Source organism: Sparus aurata, chromosome 7 (assembly GCF_900880675.1).
Source record: "Sparus aurata chromosome 7, fSpaAur1.1, whole genome shotgun sequence".
Lineage (NCBI taxonomy): Eukaryota > Metazoa > Chordata > Actinopteri > Spariformes > Sparidae > Sparus > Sparus aurata.
The window spans coordinates 22,834,831-22,858,592 of NC_044193.1; the positions used below are offsets into that span (position 1 = coordinate 22,834,831).

The window sequence follows — 23,762 nt, forward strand, 5'->3', positions numbered from 1 at the left end:
TTGCACTTTGAATGAATTCACAAGAGTTTTGCAGGCATGCTGCATCCGAAACGAAAACTCACACTGGCGACACAAACTCGTATTTTCTTTAAGGGCCCCGAATGTTTTATATCGATTGTGATTATTTGGATAGAATACTTTACAATCGTCATCTGTAAACTTTGAAAAGTAAACACTTGTCTGACCGGTCGTTTGGTCCAGTTGAGCTGCAGCTGCCAGCCCAACCTGCCTCTTTTGAGGGAACATTGGGGCAGGGATTATAATCGGAGGATTACGTGCTACAGTGAAACTGTTATCCTCCATAGAGGCTCAGGTAATCCAATCACTGGTAACCTTCCAGCAGCTCGCCGCTCCGACAACTCATTTCCTCTCGAATCGCCGCGGAGTGAGGGCAGAAAGACGGCGCCATGAGGCCCCAGAGAAGAGCCAGGTGACAGAATGCCGTTCATTATAAGGGGAAGACCCCTGCGGGGTAAGTACAGGGACCCGGACCAGACTCTTTATGGGCTTTATCAGACGGAGGATAGGATGAGGCGTGCTGTTTATCCTCATGTCCAGAAATCATCCTGACAGGGGAAAGTCGAAGAAACCTGCAGATACCTCCACTTTCTATCGATCTGAATGTTTCTCCTGCCAGAATGAGACAAAAACTGCACAGGACGACTGAGAAACGTAGATCAGGCAGATTCAGAGTGTGTTGTTGGCCCACATGTGGCCACATGCTGTGTCTAGCCGTTGCTTTAGTCTTATAAATAGAAGGCAAACAGACCTTTAATGCAGTGATCGAGCTTTGGGAAACGAGGCCCTTCATTTGTGGGCGTCTTCTCTGTGTGTTTATGTCTCTAAATCACATGCTGCTCAATTCATACAAACACTGTTCATGCAGCTAATTAAGATGATGTCTCATTGGCTTAACTGGCGTTTTTTTTGTGTGTCTCCATTCACACAACGCACAATCAATTCGTGGCTGTTATTTAAAAAAAAAATGTTTTTAAGGCATCATTTCTCAGCTCTGTCCGACTGTAAATATTTGCCAACCCCTGCCAGACTGTTCTGACGCTAACATGGTCAGCAACAGGTGCACACACACATCCACGCCTGATTCCAGTCACCTGCAGCCTGCGATCGCTCTAACGCGCCTCTGACCGTCCGCGGCCACAGTGGGAATAATTGACAGCAGTGGATTGACTGCTGCTGTCAGCGCGTCCTCTCGGATCCGCCGTGAATCCGCAGGCAGAGGCACCCGGATGTGGCGAAAATGTTTGGCGCTCCTCTCCGGCTCTGCGCTCGGAAAACATTTTATAATTCAGGTTAGCGGCTCGCTCCGGTCCCCCGCGCGTCGACACCCTCCTGGATGTTTTTTCTTTCCAACGACGTGTTGGATTTGAAACGGACCCTTTCAATGTGGATTCGAGGATGCAAGAAGCAGATGAACAGTCTGAAGGTAAAACTGTGTGCGTGGAGCGCAGGAGGAGAGTTGGAGCGCTCGCTGCGGGAGAGGGGGCGAGAGCGCTCCTGCGGGTTATTCTCTCTGGATGTCTGTTTATTCTATGTGATTAATGTGCTCCGAGGTCGTGTCTGCTTCCAGGACCCGGTCCAACTTATTTGAGTATTAACACTGGAAGCGCTCGTTCTTTGGCCGCGTGATTCTCATGACAGCAGCCGTCAAATCCACTGGGAAACGAGTTGTTTCAGCGAAAAATGGTTGACTAGTTGGTGTAATACTGTGGTCAAGTGGTCGCTCCGGACCCATGTGACAGCTTGTGCAGGATGCGCTGGATCCCGAACGAGCTGAGAGACGCCAAAAGAACTTTTTTTTTTTTTTTTTTTTTTTTTTTTAGACGAGAAGAGGTCCAAACAGACACCGTAGCAACTGTTCTATAAAAACAAGCCTCAACAGGTCAAAATAAAGTCGAGAACAGCAGCTGAGAGTCAGCAGTTGTTATCCAGCAACCTGTGACAGATGTGTGGGATAATTCCCGTTACATCCCAGAGATGTCAAGACAGGCTGCGGTGGCGATTAAATGACAGACTGGACTTGTTATTCTGCACCTGTAGTCGTGTCATGATGTGGGATCCTGCAGATTTAAACATCCTCCTCACTCAGACTAGAAGCTGTGAATTTGTTGTTGAAACATACCTTTCTAAGCAGCGGGGAAAGTGAGCCTGAAGCCTGAAATAGTAGAGACCGTCTGATTAACAAAACCCTGACAGTCAAAACATGAATAAATAGGTTGATTTCTGGTGACAGCTACATGAGATGCGGTGCCATCTTTCTGTGCTGTCCATCTATTCATCAGTTGTTCATTCATCTTTCTGTGTGTATGTGTGTGTGTGTGTGTGTGTGTGTGTTTCTCTGCTTTTTAAGACACACCGCTGATGACGGATCAGTTCATGGTTTCATCATTTCAGTGGGAGTTCTGTTTAAGTTGGATGTCCTGAGATGCTGGTTTTAACTGTGACAGCAGTCCCTGATGTGATGCTGCTGTAGAGTTGCTGTGAACCAAAGCGACTGTTTCAAGGGCACTGTCTTTTTCACTCGTGGTTTGCATTGATTTTAATGACTCTCTCGGTCTCTCTCATTCATGCAGGCCGTCCTCTCTCTCTGTCTCTGTCTCTCTCTGTCTCTGTCTCTTCCACACTCCCTTCAAACTGATTCCTCCTCCTCAACCTTGTCTTCTTCTCACTTTCCTGCCCAGCTTATTTTCTACGTCCTCCAGTTCAGCCTTCATCTTCTTTTGTCCTGGTAGACAGATTTTTTTTAGGACAGGACAGGATTTTTTTAATGCAACATTGCACTGCTCTTATCTGCATAGATGACAAAAATCAGTATCTCCAGTCACATAATTGAAGCTCTTTTTATTTTACCACTTTGCCCAAATTAGATTCTGGCACCTCTCTGCTCACGGAAATGTAAAACTTGTCATTTTGAATTAAAATTCCGATCGTCCCTTCACACTCGCAGCAAGTGATCGCTCTGTACTGAGAAAATCAAACTCACCAATTACTGTTTCTTTGATTCTCTTTCCACTTTGTTGAATAAATTAAATACTTATCATTTTGTTCATCATGAGGACTCATGTCATTATGAAATACAAACGTAACTTGTCATAGCAGGAGACATTTCCTGTCTTAACAATATGCTTTTCATTTTGTTATCAGGTTATTTTGTGATGATTTATTGCGAGAACATAAAATGTTTCACATTGTTACACGATATTTTCTTGTTAAAGCTATCTGCATGTTTTATACATAAAAAAAAATGATTAGTGTACTCTCCTTCACAGGTTTCTGTGGCCATCAGTTTAGACAATTACATTATTTTGTGAAAAAGTTTATAAAGATATATCTTAAGTATTTTTTTTAAGTGTTTGCAGATGTTTTCGTTTAAACTCACACTCACAACTTAAATATATTATAACCATTTTGTCTCTGTCTCCCACCTTCTCCCTCCAGGGGCACAGTATGCCAGCAACAGAAAGACCACTCCCACCACTGACGCCTCAGCTCTCTGGTCAGAAACCCAAACCCATCTGCACCAGCTGCAACCAACAGAGTCCCTGCAGCCCCCGCCCAGCACCGGCAAACCCGTCGGCTCCCCTTCTGGCCTCCTCGGGGCCAACAGCGGCGTACAGGGCCCTGGTGGCACCGGTACTGGTGTCGCCCCGGTTCTTGCTTGGCATGCTGCCATTAGCGCTGCCCGCCAAGCACAGGGCGATGGCGCAAAGCCCGACATGACTTCGCCCCCACCGGTTTGCACCACCGGAGCACCTCCTGCGGGTTCACTGGCGCAGAGGAAGAGGCAGCAGTACGCCAAAAGCAAAAAGCAGGGAGGATCCACCAACAGCAGGCCACCCAGAGCTCTGTTCTGCCTCACCCTCAACAACCCGATCCGCAGGGCCTGCATCAGTCTGGTGGAGTGGAAGTATCCTTTAGCTCAGAGAGGCTGTGGTTGAATGGATAGAGGCTTGGGTAGATCGCTTCATAGACTAGTGGAAGGCTGATCGGGGGCTCCTTAAATTAATTTTTGACTTGAAACAGTTGACAATAACTTTATCGTTACAATGGAACAAGCTGTAGGCTGAAAGTTTTCTGAACAGAAAGAAAACATATTTGTGTAAAAGCTTAAACGTACTCAAAAGAGTTTTTAACTGGTTATGAAACCAGATACAGTGATAAAAGACCTACATAAGCAAACAAGGCTATTGGCAAGAAGATTGGCTTTTTCTAGATAGGTTTTCTTAATGCCTGCCGCTTGGTCATAATCTGACGTGTATGAAGTGGATAAGTGTTTGATAAGTATGAGTGCTGAGGATGAATTGGGGAGCTCCTCTGTAGTCTGGTGGTACGGCACATTGGCCATGTTTACTTTGTTTCACCATCCTGATACTACAGTGATTGATCGTTCATAGCCTCTAAATAACTTATTTTTTTAAGTCTCTTTATAATAAATATTGTCCTTGACAGTTTTCCTTCTTTCCAGACCATTTGATATCTTTATACTGCTGTCTATTTTTGCCAACTGTGTGGCCTTAGCCATCTACATCCCCTTCCCCGGAGACGACTCCAACTCGACCAACCAAGAACTGGTGAGTGGAAACTGGAAAGTGCCGACACAAGGCTTAGTGATGGAACTGATAAACTGGGGTTTGCTGTATGAATCTCTGTTGTTGTAGAAAGTACATGTGTGATGGCATAGATCACTGTGTTAAAAGGATCTGAAGGGTTTGTTTCGGGTTCATAAGTGACATTCAGAACAGGCTTGATGTTACATGTCCTCGATGGGGCCGCACCTGCATTTGTTTAAATAACAAATGCAACGTCAGGAAAATGTTACTCGACTGGTTTTAAAATGTCAGTTTGTCAAAGCCGCCGATGAACTTATTTCCTTACTTGTCTCTAGTGGTATCAAGCCATGCAGCCACGCTAGTTTTGGTTTTAGATGCAGATGTACCCGGCTTGATATGCAACAAAGGTTAAAGTATTTTTTTTCACACATGCAGTGAGCTGCTCACTGCTCGTGGCGCTGCTTGTCATCAGCCAGATTACACACAAAGGCCAGACACAACACCTTCGCATGGGTGTGATAGGTTTGACGTGGTGGGTTGCGTCAGAGGGCTTTCCCGGCAATATTTGGATGGATGTGTCAGGTTTCATTGTTTTGTTGACACACACACAGTTACTGGTGCACACACACATGCATGCACACACACATGCATGCACACACACACACACACACACACACACACACACACACACACACACACACACACACACACACAAACAAACACATGCCCAGCAGCGGGTCATCCCTCTGTGTGTGTCACAGCAGTGTGGGGCGAGAGCAGCATGGAGGTGCAAAGACAGAGAGGCAGTGAGAGATGAAATGTCTTAGTGCCTCCATAATTACAGTGTAATCTGACAGCGTCAAACTATAAACAAGTTATTACCATTTAGTACAAGACAATGTATGAATGTCCAACACATAAATGATATTCTTGTTGAAAATGTGTTTTGTTCCTGGCTGCGACAGCGTGGGCTGCTTTTCACCTTGTGAGTCTGTGTGTGTGTGTCATCATAGCAAAATTGTGGCTATTGTAGAAGGAACTGACACAGAGGCAGTTTTAAGCACTTGGACAGGTATTTTCTTTTGACATCTTATAAAGATTTACATTCTTTAAACATATGTTTTTTATACTGGGGACACGGGGACATCATGTTTTATAAGCATCATTTGTTAAAAATGTGCTTGAAATAGCTTGCACCAAGAAATGTTTACGAAAATGATCAGAATTTTGATGCACCATTACCTATGTTTTCCCCTGCTGTAATTATCTGCCCTGACCTCAAACGATCATCGCATTAGATTGCGGTGTTAAAATTGCTTAAGATATGGACCATTAAACAAATGTTTTTTTTCAACTGAGCCCTCATGCCCGCACCACTTTTTAACACAAAGTGACACCCTTGCACTTAAATTCACGAAATCTGGTGAGTTTACTTAATTTCCATCATGAAAATCTTGGACAGCCAGAATAACAGGAAACACCTGAGTGGGTGTTTCTTTAAAACCAGAATCAGGAGCATTTCGCTTGTGGCTAACTACCTGTCTTAACTCATTCACACAATGTCGGCAGAACAGGGATATCCTCTGATTTGTTCTGACTTGGACACGGCAAGGTTGTTTAGCCCTGAAGTCATACGACATAAACACCTTGAATGAGCTGTTTTTATTGTGTAGATGCTCAACAACAAGTGAGAGCACATACAAACAAATGGCTCACATAGCTTCTTTCTTAATTGGCTTTTATAGCCTCAAGACTTTCTGTATGTAGTGTTGTCATGTCGTCAAAAGGATGATATCACAGATTGTCAGTTATTCAAAATCTCCAACTCAGAGTAAAAACTCAGAGGCTGACTCCCCCTCAGCCGCTCGCAATCACAATCTGACAAAGATTACCATCATCAGCATGTAGTTTAATAGCCAGGTCAACTGTTTATTAGTGCACTCACCAACTGAAAATGAGACAGGAAGTAACCAGCAGAACACAACTACACTGTTAACAAAAAAGAAGATCAGTCAGAAGGTGAAAGAGGGCACAAATGCAGGTCCATTATGCTCAGCAGAAGTTACGGTGGAGCTTTAACCTCCAACTCCCATCCGCCATCAAATTGTAAAAATGATACTTAATCTGACTTTTAATGTTGACTTCTCTAACACTGCGGAACATCTGGCTGTTAAAACAAATGCTAAAAAAAATGTTCTATATAGAAAAAAATGAGAGCATCACTTGTTTCAGCCAATAGCCAAACATATGTTTAGGCTCAAGTGACAAAGCCCTCCGGCAGCTGTAGTGGTTGTGTCTCCTGTCCAGGAGCAAAGATGGAACCAGAGCTATACTGAACCTATACGGCTGGATAGAGTATGGTCAATGAGTTCCTGAGGATGTAACTCAGCACTGCTCGCCCTACTTTTCTGTAGTCAAGTCAAAAATATCTACGAGGAAAGCTTCTGCTCCAAATGTGTGTGTTTATTCAGTTCACTTCACTATAAATCACTTTGCTTGAGATTTTATAGCCAAAAGAGCAGTTTAGGTTTTTTAGTAGTACTTTAATCCTGTAAATGTTGCAATGTCCTCAGAGGACTTTTTCATGCAGTCCAAACATTTGCTTTTTTCTCTCCGGCTGGCGAGGGACCTTCTTAGCTTCATAGGGGATTGTGTGTGTGTGTGTGTGTGTGTGTGTGTGTGTGTGTGTGTGTGTGTGTGTGTGTGTTATTGCATGTGTGTGTAGTGAGCGAGTGAGAGACGGACACAGAGAAACGTAGCATGTTCCCTCAACAGATGGGGATTATTCACGCCGTCCAAGTCTATGGTCATCACTCACGGCACAATGTACAGTACGCGTGTGTGCGTGAAAGAGAAAATATAAATGTTTGTGCAGCTTTTTCGCGTCTCTGTTCCGTCAGAGAGGATGTAAGAGTCACGCCGTATTTAGAGACAAGGTGCCTAATCACCTTTAATTTATCAGTAGTTGATATTTTTTGTCTATGCTAACAATTTGTTTGTTTCAGTGGGAGTTGTTATGTGTTGTTTTACTGACTGTCATATTTTAACAACAGGCTGACAGATAACACTGAGATAATCGCTGATCTGACTGTCCTCGTGTCATTGTGTTGTTGTTGATATGTGGTTTTACACACTGTGGATTGTGTAGTTTTTCAGGCTGTGGAGTCTCAGTGTTCTCAATCTTTCATATCATTTTTTGTGTGGAGCACAGAATTTGATTGCATATAAAATTGAGTCCAGTCCATAATTACACTCTTTGGCACATTTAAATGGCAGCCATTTATTTATTTATTTATTTGTTGTTTTATTTAAAAGGGACGCTGCACATTAAAAAATTATTGCTGTAAAAGCACCAGAATTACCCAAGAGGCTATTTTATCTTTATCTATCTCTCTGTATCTCTTTTCTTTAAACTATCTTTTTATTTCCTTTTATCAAATGAATTTGAACAGTGCTGTCATGATGTTCACAGGCACAAGGCATAAATGTCTTAAAAGACAGTCCATGGATTTTAGCATCTTTTCATCATCCATAATCAGTTCTATATGATCAGTGACAGACATCCACAAACACAAGAACTGACCCCCCCCGCCAAAAAAAAAAATCTATATTATAAAAGAGAACACAGAAGAAAAAAAGTAAATGAAAATTAAACGTAAGGTGTTCACATTTAAATGAGGAGAAAAATAATCATTTTCCTGTCACTTTGATCGCATCAGTTGAAAAGGTGTATATAAATAACTGGGGACCATTTAGTCAGGACTACACCTGTCAGAACTACCTCTGCTTTTAATCATAGTCTAGCAGTTATACTTTCCATTTGAAAAACATCCTTCCATTGTGTTGCTGTGGGAGGCTGTGGCCCTAGCCAGGAGATTGTGATCATCTTCTTAGCAATTAGGAGAAGGACCCTCAATAGTAATGTCTGATTATTGTCTGCGATATCTTTTGGCAATGTTCCAAATCAGAAGTGAGGAGGTTCTAAGGGCTGTTATAAGAGATTATAATTAGATAACATTTAAATTACAAAATGATTATAATAAACTTATTATAAACAGTAGTATAAATAAAAAAGATGTTAATAAATACAATAAAAACATCATCCAGGACACCATTATATTATTCATTAGGTACTATTTAAACTTGCAACACTAAGGCATAATACAAGACATGCAAAACTACAGTAGGATATTAGTGTCTACAGAAATACGGATGAAATAAAATAACAATATGCTGCATCAGATCCTAGCTGAAACATGCAACAATATTATACATTCATGAAGATACATGATGGCAGACTGGTAACCAAATGTGTGAAAGAGTTGTGGCACGGGACTTTATGGTAGTGGTATCCTTTATACACACGTGTTTCATAAAGTGTTGAATCTATTTCCAGCTTTGCTTGTGAACAGCTGAGTCTCTCGAGGAAGGCTCTTCCATACCCAATCATGATACCATCAGCTGTTACCATTGAACCTTTTTACCTGTGGAATGATCGAAACAGGTGTTTTTGGAGTATTTCACAACTTTCCTAGTCTTTTGTTGCCCCTGTGCCAACTTGTCTGCTGCATGTTGCTTGTATCAAATCCAGTATATACATATATTTACAAAAAAAACAACTTTATGCTTTTTTTGATTGAGTATATGTCAATAAGGATTAGCAAATGATCACATTCTGTTTTATTTATGTTTCACACAGCAGCGTGACTGTATTTGAATTGGGGTTGTAAGGATGAAGTGGCCCTTTAGAGGGAATACTCCACTTAAAAACCAGCATTTCAATTTGAGTGTGACCATAGCAACCTCTCTAACCACACATACAGCAACATGGCTAAATGCACTACTTCAGTTTGTTGCTTTGTAAGCGAAGTTGTGTTCGACAACAGACATGTATTAGAGGCCATGATAGGCCTAATAGGAGCTCCAATGCAAATACTTTGATGCACTCAGAAGTGTTTTTTAAATTCATTCAAGCTCTTTGGAACACCGGTTGTCTCGCTTACCATAGTAGTATTTCTACAACTCCCGCTTCATCCTTTTTTAGAGAGCGTGTAGGTGTTGTTTGATCGGCTCCTCGGAGCTGAGGATGGGCAAGAGGAAGAGAAACAGACAGCTGGGGGACTCGGCTACTGCAGCTGTAATAAGTCTTCACATGAAGCCATGAGAACGGGTGTAAAGTGGTTTCATTGTTTGTTTTCTCTTGTCAGATTACATGCACCATATGTACCTCAAATTACTCTGTCTTTCCACTTCAGTGACTCTACAGAAATATAGAGTCAACTGTGGATTTACCTGCTAAGCTCATTTTAACTCCTGCTAAAGCTTTTTAAATTGCCATACAATGGTGCTTTTTAGCCTATTAAGCATGCATTAACAGTACATTAGAAATAGCAAAATTTCCACCTCTTGACGTTGAATTTCGGGTTGCAAATTTCAGATTTAAGTTTGATTCTTGAGCTGAACCCAATGGCTGCATGAATGGTACAGAAAATGATCTAAAAAATGTATGGGATGATTTGGAAACAGGTAGAACAAAGTATATTTGACCTCTAGTTACACTTCAGCCTACGCCTTCCAGGCCGTTTTGCTAAGCAGCAGCAGCAGCAGCAGCAGCAGCTCTGTTTTGAATATGAATGGTCATCCTGTTCATGGAAGCAGAACACATGATTTAGTGCTGCTGTTGAACTCATAAGTGTTTTCAGTGAAAACACGTCACAGCTCGCAGTGAGTTTGTGAGATCTGTGTAATCTTGCATTTGAGTATGTGTTTTATTTTATGTAAGAGAGTGTTTGCGAGTGTTCAGCAGGAAAGAGAGAGTGTGCATGTGTATGATTTGTGTGTGTGTGTGTGTGTGTGTGTGTGTGTGTGTCTGTGAGAGAGAGTGGAGGTTGAGGGATTAAGCTTGGCAGTGGATTAGTCGTCAGTAAATGCGTGGAGGTTGTAGAGAGAGCGATGGACGGATGGATGGATGGGAGGATTGGTGGATGGGTAGAGAGATGTAGGGCTTACAAGTGTGGTTGACTACTGACATGTGACTATCTATCTATCTATCTATCTATCTATCTATCTATCTATCTATCTATCTAGATTAATAACCTTTGTTGTTTATTTGATTACACTGATTTCTCAGGGATCATGTTCAAAAAACTAACATCTCAAACAAAGAGCAGCGTTACTCAGTATCTGATTGAGCAACAGACGTCTTTAATCTTGACGTTATACTTTTTTCAGGCTGACCCAGAAGGTTGCTTCCCTTGACAAAATGCCTGTGGGATTTTTGAATTGGATTTTGGATTGTCAGCAAGATAATCTTCACAGATGAACACCACATTCATGATTTTTGGAGCATAGATGAGATCGCTAAAAGTAAAAAAACTATTGTTAGGCTATAAACAAACAACATTGCTGTTTGCTTACAAAGACAGACTAGCGAGTGGATGAGTACTGTGTGATGAAGTTTAACGTCCCCGACAACCGCTGTAGTCTCATTTAGCCACCTTTTAGCAACCGCCTTTTTAGGGATATAAATACTTAATAATTCACATGTGGAGTATTTACTGACGCATTGTATGTCTTGGACAAAGAAACTAAATCTCTTACGTTTATGTTCAAAAATCAATCAGAAACTCCACTGACTTTGAAAGGAGGGATCCAAAAGTGTGTTTTGCGGAAGTGTTTTTGGCTCATTCCTGCAAAACTTTATTTTAAATGAGGTCTCTTCTCAGTTTTCACCACTTTTGTTATTAAAATTTGTAACATAAATAAATTCACATTATTTAAATTAAATTGAGCCATCATTTGCCTGGGGACAAACACACACAACATAAGAAAGAGATATAGAAAATAAATCAACGTTCAGCTTAGACTCTCAGCCATCGACCGTAACTGAAATGTGTTCAAATGAGCAGGAGACCTGCAAGTTCCTGAAATAACGTGATGTGTTTTGTTATTCTGCATTCTCTTCCTGAGGTCACTGTCAGCTCGTGTTGATACTGCACATGAATTACTTGTGTATATACCAAACATCACCTGAAATATAACACGCTGGCAGCCGTTTTGAAATGGATCATGCGGGGCCTGCAGTGTGAATCTTTTGTTGTTTGTGACCTTTTGTTTTGTTTGTTGCTCACACTCTCGTGTCCTGCTCTCTCTTCGTCTCTCCATTACTCTCAGCTAACTGACTCTGTCTTTCTGTCTACTTAACTGCCTCAGTCTCTTCCTACGCTTTCCATTCTCATTTTCCTCTCTGTTTTCTCTCCTCTGTCACTTCCTCTTGTCTCAATTTAACACACCCCGCCTACTTTTCTCTCCTCTCTCCCCTCCACCCTCTCTTCCTGTGCACAGTGGAGAATGATTAATATCCTATTAAGCCGGTTAGTGATTTAGCAGACTTATGACGGCCCCTTTGACCGCTAGCTTACTAACATACACTGCTGATCGGCTCATAATCCCATAAGAGTCCTATATGAATATACAGGATGTGCAGTTGGAAGTGTGTGTGTGTGTGTGTGTGTCTGTGAGTTAAAATCTTAAAGGCATGTATGTACCTTGAAGTGTACATGCTCAGTCAGTTCAGTGAGAACTGACAGGACAATACAATCATGATATGAAGTCTATATGTCATTGAGGGTGTAGCTTTTTTTTTAGGGGTGTAAATCACCAGTTTCATCAAGATACGATATTTTATTGATTCTTTGGAAAACAATACAATATGTGCCGAGATCAGAAAGTCTGCCACGATACAGTTTTGATTCGATTAAATTGTTAGGCTTGCAGTTGACATGAGACAATATCACCTGCCCATTTAAAAGTGCAATGTGTAAACGTTTGAGTTGAAAACATTCAAAAATCATATCAAGTAATCAACAGAATTTCAAGCATCATCTAAAGTTAATTTCCCATCTTCCCCATCTCGTCTTCATTGTCACTGTAAAAAATCTGTTGGTTGCAAAGAGACAAATACCACGTTTTGCAATCTCACATATTTCAGATTTTTGACCAAAGCCTGACGTGTTTGTTATCTTCGGGACGCTTTTGATCTGGAGAATGTCTGAGCTGCTGCTTCTTGAGGAGTTTTTCAGTCTGAAAACCAATCCTTACAATGGTCAAGTCACTACAAAGCATTTTTTTTTATATAATACATCAGTTACAGACTGAATAACAAATGTGTTCACATAACTATACTGTTATCTGTGAGAAGAGGTTGTCCCACACTGATCAGTCCCGTGCACCGTCAGTGAAATTCAGTTCGGCTAAACCACCGGAGCAACAACAGCATTCATTAGTGAAGATTAGTATATAAGCTGAGGTATATACAAGGTCATGTTGGTAAGAGTAAATCTGATCAGAGCAGAGTGTGTCGGCATTTTAGGACCACTGGGCGTGTCTCCTCACACATACTTTTATTGCTGTTCCGTCTTTACAACTATTTAACTATTGCTTTTTTGTAATGAGTATGTCGTCTGAGTCTGAGTAAGAATTGATGGTTGATGGGCTGGTGCAGTCACATACTTTACATTTCTTTATGTTGCAGCTTTATGTTTCGTCATGTTCACTTTTTATTTTTTCCACACTGTGCTTATGGTCTTCTTAGGGTAAAAATACATGTTTCGTTTTGCCACAAACACAATCAGGTTTGTATGAGTCACTGGCCTACACAACATGTCGACATTTTTACAAAACGTGTCATATCCCGTTCACATGTTTTTGACCCGACCTTCGCGGAGGCAGTGGCTTAGGAGTGACTGCAGTTAGAGACTGTGTTTCAACATTTCTAAGCCTGAAACCGCTGTATATAATTGAGGCGACCTCAGACATCTTCAGCTGTGTTCGTAGTGACCAAAGCAGCGATTATGGTCTAAAACATTATCTGGTCCTAATCCTAAACACATGGTTTTTGGGCCTAAATGTCACCAGTATGGCATCGTCACAACATACAATTGAAAACTGAACTTAAAGAGGCGTCAAGTTGTAACGTAAAGAAATGTAAAGTTTTAACAAATCTGTGGTTTGCAGAAGCGCACATTGCCACATGTAGTCTGCATGGCGATTGGCAATCACAATGAATAATATGATCACTTAGCTCATACAGAAGGAAGACGTTGACTCATTGCCGAGCTCTGTCTGAGCACCCTCTGTACATATAGAAACCTGGCATGAAATGAAGAGAGAAAGGTGTGATAAAGAAAATGTATTGTGCTGTGCGCTGTGGTGTGTGGGCTGTATGAGGGTATCTGAAAATTATATAATCATCTGTGGATAATTAACAACAAGGAAGACAAAGAGATACGATTAAAAGAGTATTTCTGTTCATTACAAGCAGAGAAGCTTTTATTCTACACTCTTAAACGTCCTCACAGTATAATAACATGAAGTCTCCAAGTGTACCAGCCCAGTTAACATGACTGGTTGCATTCAGTCCTCACTTTTGGAGTCCATTTTAGCTGCATGTGGGTGAGTGTTCCCATGGACAGCATGAGTCAGGGATCAGAGGGTAAACAGTCTTTCAGCTAATGCAGGGTTGGATATTGGAGTGGACAGCATGGTAACACGCCACATAATTTTCTGATTAAAAACCATAGACAGACTCTGCAGCAGGGGTGTTTCACTGTGCCTGAGCATCATCTTGACACCAAGTCAAAGCACACAGCAGAAAACATCCAGGCGTCACCTTTCATGACATCTCCATGGTGATTCTTTTCAGGTTTGGCCTAATTTAAGCTCCAGTTTTGAATGGTCATGTCCACAGTCCCTGTGGGTGTATTGGACAGGTGTGGTTGTCAAGCAGACTGCCTTTTGTTTCACATTAGTTCCAGACATACTGGATAAAGGTAGTCATTTAGAGCAAATAATCTGACCTTTAATCAAAATGGCAATATGGCCAAATTGTAGATGCTGCAACTTTTTGATGAATGGCCTAGAGTACTTGTTCCCTAGATGTAAGAAGACATGTTTGTTTGGTAGAGGTGTTGTCAAAAATGTTGAAATATCACTAATATTGATTCTGAATCAGTTTCAATACTTTCTTTTCATTCTATTGAGACACCAGAACTAGTTAAGTTTTTTTCGCTCTCTCCTCCAACAGCGAGTTGACGCATGCACCGCTGAGCCCCGCCTCCTCCAGAACTAAATTAACTTAGATTCTGTTGTGCTCAGTACATACAGTACACAGACCCCAGCAAATGTCACACCATCATGGTTTTGATATTTTTTTTGTGAAAATGAAATGAAATGCATTTTATAGGTGCTATCCAAGGCGGCAGGATTAACGTTCTACAAACCACTGATGTGTTCAGATTTGTACGTGTCATAGACTACGCTCCATAGTGATGTTTCTACAGAATTCATGTCATATGATGCTCACGTTATACGTTTATGACCTGACTTTCATGTCAGGGGACGGATGGAATGGTGATGGACTAACAGCAGAGACAACTGCCAAGCCAGTGACAGCAATTTGAAACTGTGCTTTTAACTTTTGTAAATGTGAAATCACACGGGACAAGTTCCAGTCTTTTTTGTGGTGACAAAACGCTGATATTTCCAACAGGAAGTTGGGGCATCTCCAGGAAACATGATGTTTTCTTAAACGTTTTGTGTCTAAACCTAACCAGAGCATAAATGGTCAAACAACATCACAAGATAACATTCAAAAGTAAAATGAGCCATTTATTCTGGCGATCTGTTGTTGTAGATGCAATGTGTTTTGAATAATAGTAGTAGTAGTAGTTCGGACAACAGTCGATCGAAACAAACACATTAATAGGGCAGAGCTCCTGTCATAGGTAATGTAATGTCACATCCTGTAAAGTGATTCTTTTGTCTGCACATTTCTCTTCGCTGTGATTTGGAAAGATGTTTGAGTTGGTTGTGTAACAGCAATCATAAGACCTGAAGGCTGGAAGGTGGGCAGGTTAATACAAACCAGCAGTAAAGGAGTGGAGTTCATTCAGTCTGTGTGTGTGTGTGTGCGTGTGTGTGTGTGCGTGCTGTGCATTTTCCTGTATGTGTGTTGTTTATTGCTTTTGCGTTTGTGACCTCTCTGCCTGAAAAAATGAGGACGACACATGTGCCCAAACTGCGTGTGTATACATGTGTGCTGTCATGGGTGTTATCATGTGTGCATCTATACATACAGTGCAGGACGCCTGTTGATCTCTAACTTGTACACACAGTCTGTGTACGTGTGTTTACATATACGTGCGTGTGTTGCAATCATGAATGATGTCTCATGTGTGTGTGTGTGTGTGTGTAGTGTGTGTGTGATTCTGAGAACAGAATGTCAGGTTGCGTCATTTTTCCCTCCGCCAGGGATTAAAGGTTTAGAGTGGAAGGGAAATGAGAGTCACACTAAGCAGCACATTGCTCCGACAAGCACGTGAGTGTGTGTGTGTGTGTGTGTGTGTGATTTTGTCTTGTCCTTTGCAAATGTGTGTTTGAATGTATTTTGTACAGAAAGACAGAAACAGACAGGCCGTGTCTCATCGTTTAACTTTGCCAAACTGTGATATGTATTCAACAAACATCCTGTTTTGATGAGGATTTCAGACATATTGGATACAGTATTGGGGATCAGCTGACATTATGACGCATCTAAACCGAGAGAGAGCGAAATAGAGGGATCAATTGATTGCATTGGTGATCAGAATACGGTAGCATGTGACTGGTTGTTGACCTAGCAAGTTATCAGCCTTCAGGGTAGAAAACGCACTATATACACATCCTCTCACACAATCTGCAAATGTTTGTCATTTTGTAGTAATTTTAGTCTGTTTGTACGCCAGTGAAATGTTTCTATTTTGTGTGTACTATATGTGTGTGTAGGTGGGTGTGAGGAAAGATGTAGGCGTCTGCAGTATAGGAGGTGATGCCCTTGGATTTACAGCCAAAAGAAAGTCTAGATGGTGTGTGTGTGTGTGTGTGTGTGTGTGTGTGTGTGTCGTACATGTTTGAATACTAAGCTGGATCTTTATTAAAAGACTTTTGAATACAGTGGTAATTATTTTACTGTATTATTCAAAGTCAACTGTTACATTCCTGCCAAGTGTCGGCCAATTGACGACTGATTAGACCATGTTGGACCGAGTCCATTCAGTTGATGTTCGGTCAGGAGATCAAATCATACAGTGCTTGGTGTCCAAGTATTCAAATCATCTATCTTGTAAATCGCTGTTTGTTCTTCTCTTTCAGATTATTATAAACATTGGAACATTTTTACGACTGGAATCAGGACTGTTAACAGTCAGCACAATATCCTTAGAAATTACATCCATATTAGGCAATTCTGACGGTCGTGATTTATGTCCAATGCTCAGGTAAAAATTCGGGTGGTGGACGGGTGTGTGGTGAGTTTGACTTTCATACAGGGTGCTGGAGTTTATGTCCCTTGACAGATCTGCAATTAGAATTAGCCTTGACATTGTGTTTTTTTTGGTTGTTTTTTTTGTTTTGTTTTTAGCGTAACCCCAATCTTTGTTCAATCTTAGTGTTTGTATGTGTAAACTACTGTCGATAGAGGTATTTGAGTAAGTACAATATATATTACAAATAAATACATTTTTAATTTTAAATGTACACAGACTATACATTGATAAAACATGAAGTGTATACATAAAACAAATTTAATTTAATATTTTAGCATAGCAGATACAGTAATGTCTAATATAAAAGCAAAAAAAGGTGTAACTATTTAATTTGTGGTGTAAAATTGCATGGTGAGAGAAGCTTTTATCCACATAGTGATTATAAAACTTTTTTATCAAGTCTTCACATTGTTTCTCCACCAAATGGCACTTGGTGCTCCACTGCTTGTACCCGCAAAGGGAAGAGAATGAACCACCAGGCTGTGATCAGATAACGAGTGATAACACTGCCCACACACTGGCCTTCTACAGAAATAGAATAGGTGCTAAAATTAGTTCATTATAAGCATAAAATAAGTCTTGGATGAACTGAATCAAACTAACTCTACAGAAGTGATTGGATTGGTCTTTGTCACTTGATTATAATTCCATAACTCTGTAGGAGACTTTTGATTATTATCCAAAGGCTCGCCTCATGATTTACCAGATTGGCAGAAACCTGCAGCATTAAGGGATGGATGGCAGGATGGATGTATTGATGGGGGGAGGAAAAAGGGATGGAGAGTGGGTGGGATAGTGTGAAGAAGACCATAGTTAATTTTCTTAAAGCTTCAATTTCCCTGTTGGTTTACACTCTGTTTAAGCTTACTCACTTTCCACTTGCCAGGTCTGTGTATGTGTGTATGTGTGTGTGTCTTATGAAATATACACGGTAGCTTCATGCTTTAGGTGTGTGTGTGTGTGTGTGTGTGTGTGTGTGAGGGATAGAGGGCAATTGTGTACTTGGGTACCACAACCATGAGCAGAAAATAAGGGACATGTGTGAATCTTGTGTAAACCTGTTTCCTAAACATGTGCATTGCTGAAAAAGAACTGCTGTATGTTCAAGGTTATTGTCTGTTATGGGCATTTGCGTATGTATGTGAAATAGGGGTGTCAACGTTTACAATTTTTTCTACACGTGTAAACGGGGCTTCTAACCGACGTGTACCCGGTTACACGTCGGAGATTTATGATCTCTTGCTATCGCAGTTGCGGTAGCACCGATGCCAGCAGCAGTCTCTCCCTCCAACTTGTTCGGGTGTTTCCATCGCAGGTGGTTTAGCATGGATCCCGTGCTGTTGTTGTACGCCAACTTTGCCTGACATAGCCTACACTCAACTTGATTTCCACTGGCAGTTTGTTCAAAAAACACACAGTGCTCCGCTTGTTGACCGCCGCCATCGTGTCCCCCAGTCAACTTGAAGTGACGTGACGCGACACTGGCTGTGGCTGCGGGTTTTTTTTTTTTTTTATATATATATATATATATATATATCAACGTAACATTGTGCCCCATTCATCTATTATGTATGCGGATAATTGCGCTAGTGGGAACATTTAATTGTATAGTTAGTTAATGTTATTATCTGAAGCTTTCAGGCAACATTGTTGTGATGTGATGCACATTTGTGCAGACACTGTGTTGAGACGGCATGTGAGCATAACAAATACCATTCTGTACCCAAACAATAAGTTGAACCTGAGAAAATTGTATGGTCCAAGGCCAATGCCAGTTGTACATAGCAGGATGTTGTTATAATGTGTATCAACAATGTGAGATAACTTAGGTACGAACACTGTGACACTATTGTGAGTTATCACAAGTTCTTCTGAGCTGTGAAGAACTCAACTAGCCCTGTAAATCGGCACACAACAGTCATTCGATTGAGAAAAAAAAATAAAAAAAAAATAAAATAAAATGTAAAATGCAAAAGACAAGAAAAGATCAGGATGAAGATTTTATCCTGTGGGTAATGGGGGCGGGACTTGATAAGCTTTGGCTTCTCCCGCTTTTCCCTTTCGGCCATGTGTATTGTATTATTTGAACAATGATGAAATGTGATGTTTATGAATTGACATGCCCGAAATAAACAACATAAACATTATCTTACTTTCACTTTTAAAAATTGCGTCCGTCCAATTTTCCTTCGGCCGTCGGTATCAATTTATAGCGGGTCGGCTCTGGTACGGAATGTAATCTGTGCAACTGTCGGAAAACGGGTTGGATGCGGTGACCCGTGCAGGACTCTGCTCTATGTGACCATTTTAATCCTCTAGCCAATTATCAAGCTAAATATTCAACATGCTAGTTAACGTCAAAGACTGTGGTGGAAGACGACGGTAAAATATTTCCACTGGATTTATTTATGCCTGAATTTTTAAGGTGTGGCGGCTTTTATTTTGCCGTGGCGGTGCGCCACAGTAAATTACATGGAGAGGAAACATTGAATAGTATATATATTGATGAGAAATGAACGAGGAGGAGGAGGAGGGGAAAAAAAGACGTGTAAACGGTTATTGATTTTTCTAAACGGTTATGATTTGTTATCCGTGTACCCGTTTACACGTGTAGACGCTGACACCCCTAATGTGAAAGCCCAGGTGCGTTTAACAACCATTCACACTAGGGCTCACCTAGCCCTGGCCAGTTTGGTTTTAAAGACCCACAAGTTGCCCTAACGACACTGAAACTCAGAGCTCACACGTGTCCTTCATGACTCTGTAAGGACACTCCCACGCAGAGTTTAAAAGCAACTGCAACTCCTAGTTAGAACTGAAGAAGTTAAACATCTTGTAGAAACTGAAACAAGACCAGTTGCCTACAATAAAGCACTTAGAATGACGATGACCTGGATGACTGAGAACCTTCATCAACATGTTTAAGGAACATTCACATTGGGCCTCACTTTTCAGACCCAGGAGAGAATACTTTATTAAAAGAGGAGGAAGGAATTGAAGACTCCTATCAATGAAAACATTTTCGCTCTTCTCTCGCCTGGCTTACTGACTCCACTGGCTGTAGCACTCTCCTGCTGTTGATCTGATTGGTTGAAGTTAGCCTGTGATAGACAGATCGTTCATCCAAATGAACTGTCAAGTATATTTTGAAAATGCCTGCCCTTTTCCTAACAGTGTGTAGCGGCGCCATTCCACGTAGTTCTATAACAAACTAGATAAATTATCAGGAGTTTCACATTATCAGCTATTCACTGGTATTGGTGAAAGTATTGCATAGAATTATATACAAAGTCAAATGTATTTCATTGACTTAAGAAATAAGCATTTACACATGCCGATACAATAAGTCGTATGTATCTGTTAAAGTTTTTTTTTGCACTGAAGAAGAAGGGGAAGCACACGGCATGCATATGGGCTAAAAAAACATCCATATCTTGCATCCCCATAGCAAACCATCATCTAGTGCATCAGGTTGAAGTACTACTACTAACGATGTCTCAGTTGTATTTAGTGTCTCAGTGATCCATGACAGTGAGCCAGCATGCACATTACAAAGACCCTGAAACTGGCCACCTGAGTGGGATTACACCTGAGTCTGCAGTGACAAGGGTCCGTTTAGTAGTCATAAAAAAACAAACAATATCTAGTTTCAGGTGTAGTGACTCATCACTGGGGCAGGTGGTGACAAAAGCAGTGTCCTTGATTAGAAAACACTTTTGGGTCAGTATTTAAGGTTAGGTTGCGGTTAGGCAAGTAGTGGCTATTGTTAGGGTGAGTCTCTAGGAAATGAATCTCAGTCTGTGTAATTTGTGTGTGTGTTTGTGGAGTCTCTGTTGAAGTAGCCCTCAGGACATCTGCGATCATGTGGCTTTATTAGAGTGCAGTCCCATCATTGTGAGTCATTTCCTTCCTTCTCTGAGCTGTCACTCCTCTTCATCATTATCATGTGTTAAATATAGACTCTCTGTATAACTACAGCAAACATGCTCACAAATATGCTGCCTATTAAATTCATAAGAGAACAAACTCTCATTGAAGATGAAAAAAAATATTGGTTACAGTGAGTGAGAGCAAAAGACTCATCAGAAAATGCTTTTCAGCTGTTCTCGTGGAACAGATTGTGAGATTTACTTTCCATTTTTTATCATAAAACACTTGTTTGGGCATGTCTGAGTGTTATGCAAGTGTTTGTGTGTTTTAAACAGAGCCCAGGGGCTTTAAAGGTTTTTAGGCTACAGGGTGAGAGAAGCCCAGATGTCAGGAGGACTGCCTCCTTAGAACCCAAAGGCCCAGGGACAGCGACAGACACTGTAGGGAATATGGGACACAAATACACAAGCGCACACGCCCTTTCTCTCACTTGCGCTCTCTCTCTCTCTTTCTCTCTCTCTCTCTCTCTCTCTCTCTCTCTCTCTCTCTCTCTCTCTCTCACACACACACACACACACACACACACACACACACACACAGACACTGTAATTCTAAAGTTTTATACTCCAAAACCACATTTTGTCCAGACATTAGCAGCAGAGCACACTACTTAATTATGGCAGTGTTAAGCCTTCTACGCCAGACCGAGGGACTAAAAACACTGTGTTCCACTGGATTTGACCCAAATTGCTGTCAGCTGAGTAGAAGCTAGTAGTGAATTTCACTGAAAAGACCGGAAAGAAAAAAAGACAATATTAATTTTATGCACATTTAAGCACAAAGTGTAGCCAAAGTTAGTGCACAAATTTCCACCTGAACCACCAGAACAGCCACGTGTTGTTTGAAACGAAAATCTGTCTTAAAATACATATTTACGTTTACTTCAGCATTTTTATTTTTGTTAATACAGAAGTAGGAACAAATACTAATACATTCAAAAGGAAACAAACATTCAAGAAATCTGTTAAAATGCTTTATAATAGCAAAAGTAACTCCAAACCGGGGCTGTATTAGTTTTTACTGTCTGGATTAATCACAATCAATTATCATCTCTTGAAAAAGTAACCTGAGTGAAACAAAGCAAACATTTTGCTACAGGTCTGTAGAAGCTCTGTGTTTGGACACAAATGTATATTAATGGAACCAAACTGTTCAATATGAATAATGAAAGTGGTAGTAGATTGAATGAACAGGAAATGTGATGAGGAGATTATCTTTTACAGCTAAGCAGGTTTTATGGCCGCGTGGGATGAATGAGAACTTAAATCTCTTAGCGTACAACAGTTTTCTCCTTTGCAGCGGGACGTTTGGCTGTGTGAGTTAAGAACTTCAACCTGTCTGGCTGAAATCTTTTTTTGTCTGGCTCTTGTATAACATCTGAGTTGCTGTCAAGACTTATGTACACTGTTCTGCGATCACACTCCTTTATTGTGCTTTCAAGGTTGTAACTAAGGCTTTATAGTTAACAAAAAACCAAGCACCACCTGCAGCCACTTCAGATTCAGAATGACTGGGAGGCTTTTATTGTGAAGAAGCCTGTCAGCATTGCAATATTACTGTAGATGCTGCAATAAACATATTAAAGAAGCAATGATTTCATTCCAAGATTGTTTTTCTGCATGTAAAGTAAACTTTATGGGCAACAGGCATGACAGGGCTCACGTTTATCAAAATGATAGGAACCACACTAGAAAATGCTCTAAAGATCCAACTTATTAGTAAAAAAGGTCTGCGCAGAGGGTGAATATTAAGACTCAAGCTTTCAAGTATTTAATAATTACATTTATTTGCCATACTGCTCGTTGATTGTAAATTTGACTATGTGCCTTATGTGTAACATTTTCCTTTCCACTTCTATTCCTGTCTTTGTCTTTTTCCCGCCTGTGTTCTCTGTGTTTTTCCCCTCAATTACTTATTAGTGTTAGATTCCTACGGAAGAGGATTAGGGCCACATGTGAATTTTTTTTTCTAGTTCTGACTTTTTTCTCAGAATCCTGAGATTAAAGTCAGACTTTAAAGTAATTCTGACTTTTTTCTCAGAATTCTGACTTTAATCTCAGAATTCTGACTTTAAAGTCAGAACTAAAAAAAGAATTCACATGTGGCCCTAATCCTCTTCCGTAGCTTCCTTAGCGTTGGTGAAGGTGTGAATGTTCTTGCTATGCCAGGACCTGCACACTCTTAAAAATTCGGATTCAAGAAATGAAAGGAGGAGAAGAGGGAACCTGCAAGGGTTTCAGACTTATATGATAGTGTCATCTTGTTTTTGTCAGCTCAGAAAGCAGATTCCAGCCAGGCTGTGGAGGAGAAAGATATCTAGGAGGATGATGTTGATTAAAAGCAGGATGCTCTCTGCATTTGTTTATGTAGGAGAAAGTGAACACATGCATGTGTTGATGACAGTATGGCAAACTTTAGGGAGGGACCATTAGCTGGACCTGTTTATGGTTCAGGCATCTAAACCACCGTTTTGGGATTTAAATACGTGTAGCTTAATATGCATGTCCTGTTTTAGACTCAGTTCCGATGAAATACAGTTTTATATGCGTTTGTGGAATAACAAATGTGTTTTGTGAAAGTGCAAAGCTTCCGTGGGTGCTCCCCATGCGTGTATGGCACATATGTATTTTAACTAGCTGGGTGTTTCTATTTATTGTGCTGCTCCTTCACCTCATTTTACATACAGCACAGCCCGCTGCTGTGACAACTGTGGCCATGGAGACCTGTGGAGCATCCCAGGAGAAGGCTCTCAACAGGAGAGAGAAAAAGATGGAGAGAAGAGACAAAAGGCAGGGGAGTGCGAGGAGAAAGAAAGAGAGGAACGGCAAATTGAGAAAAGGGCAGCGAGGGCTGGAGAGTGGTCAAGAGAGGGCAGAGGAGTGCGAGGACAACAAGAAGGAGA

The 23,762-nt window shown here is 40.9% G+C and overlaps 1 protein-coding gene across 1 annotated transcript in view; it reads left to right on the forward strand.

Annotated features, from left to right (window-relative positions):
• Window positions 1-334: 334 nt before the first annotated feature.
• Window positions 335-23,762, forward strand: part of cacna1db (calcium channel, voltage-dependent, L type, alpha 1D subunit, b) — a 95,783-nt gene continuing 72,355 nt past the window's right edge. The window contains exons 1-3 of the mRNA XM_030423347.1: window positions 335-472; window positions 3,457-3,925; window positions 4,484-4,589. Coding sequence (XP_030279207.1) covers window positions 439-472; window positions 3,457-3,925; window positions 4,484-4,589 — 609 coding nt within the window. The 5' untranslated portion in view covers window positions 335-438. The remainder of the gene's footprint in view (window positions 473-3,456; window positions 3,926-4,483; window positions 4,590-23,762) is intronic.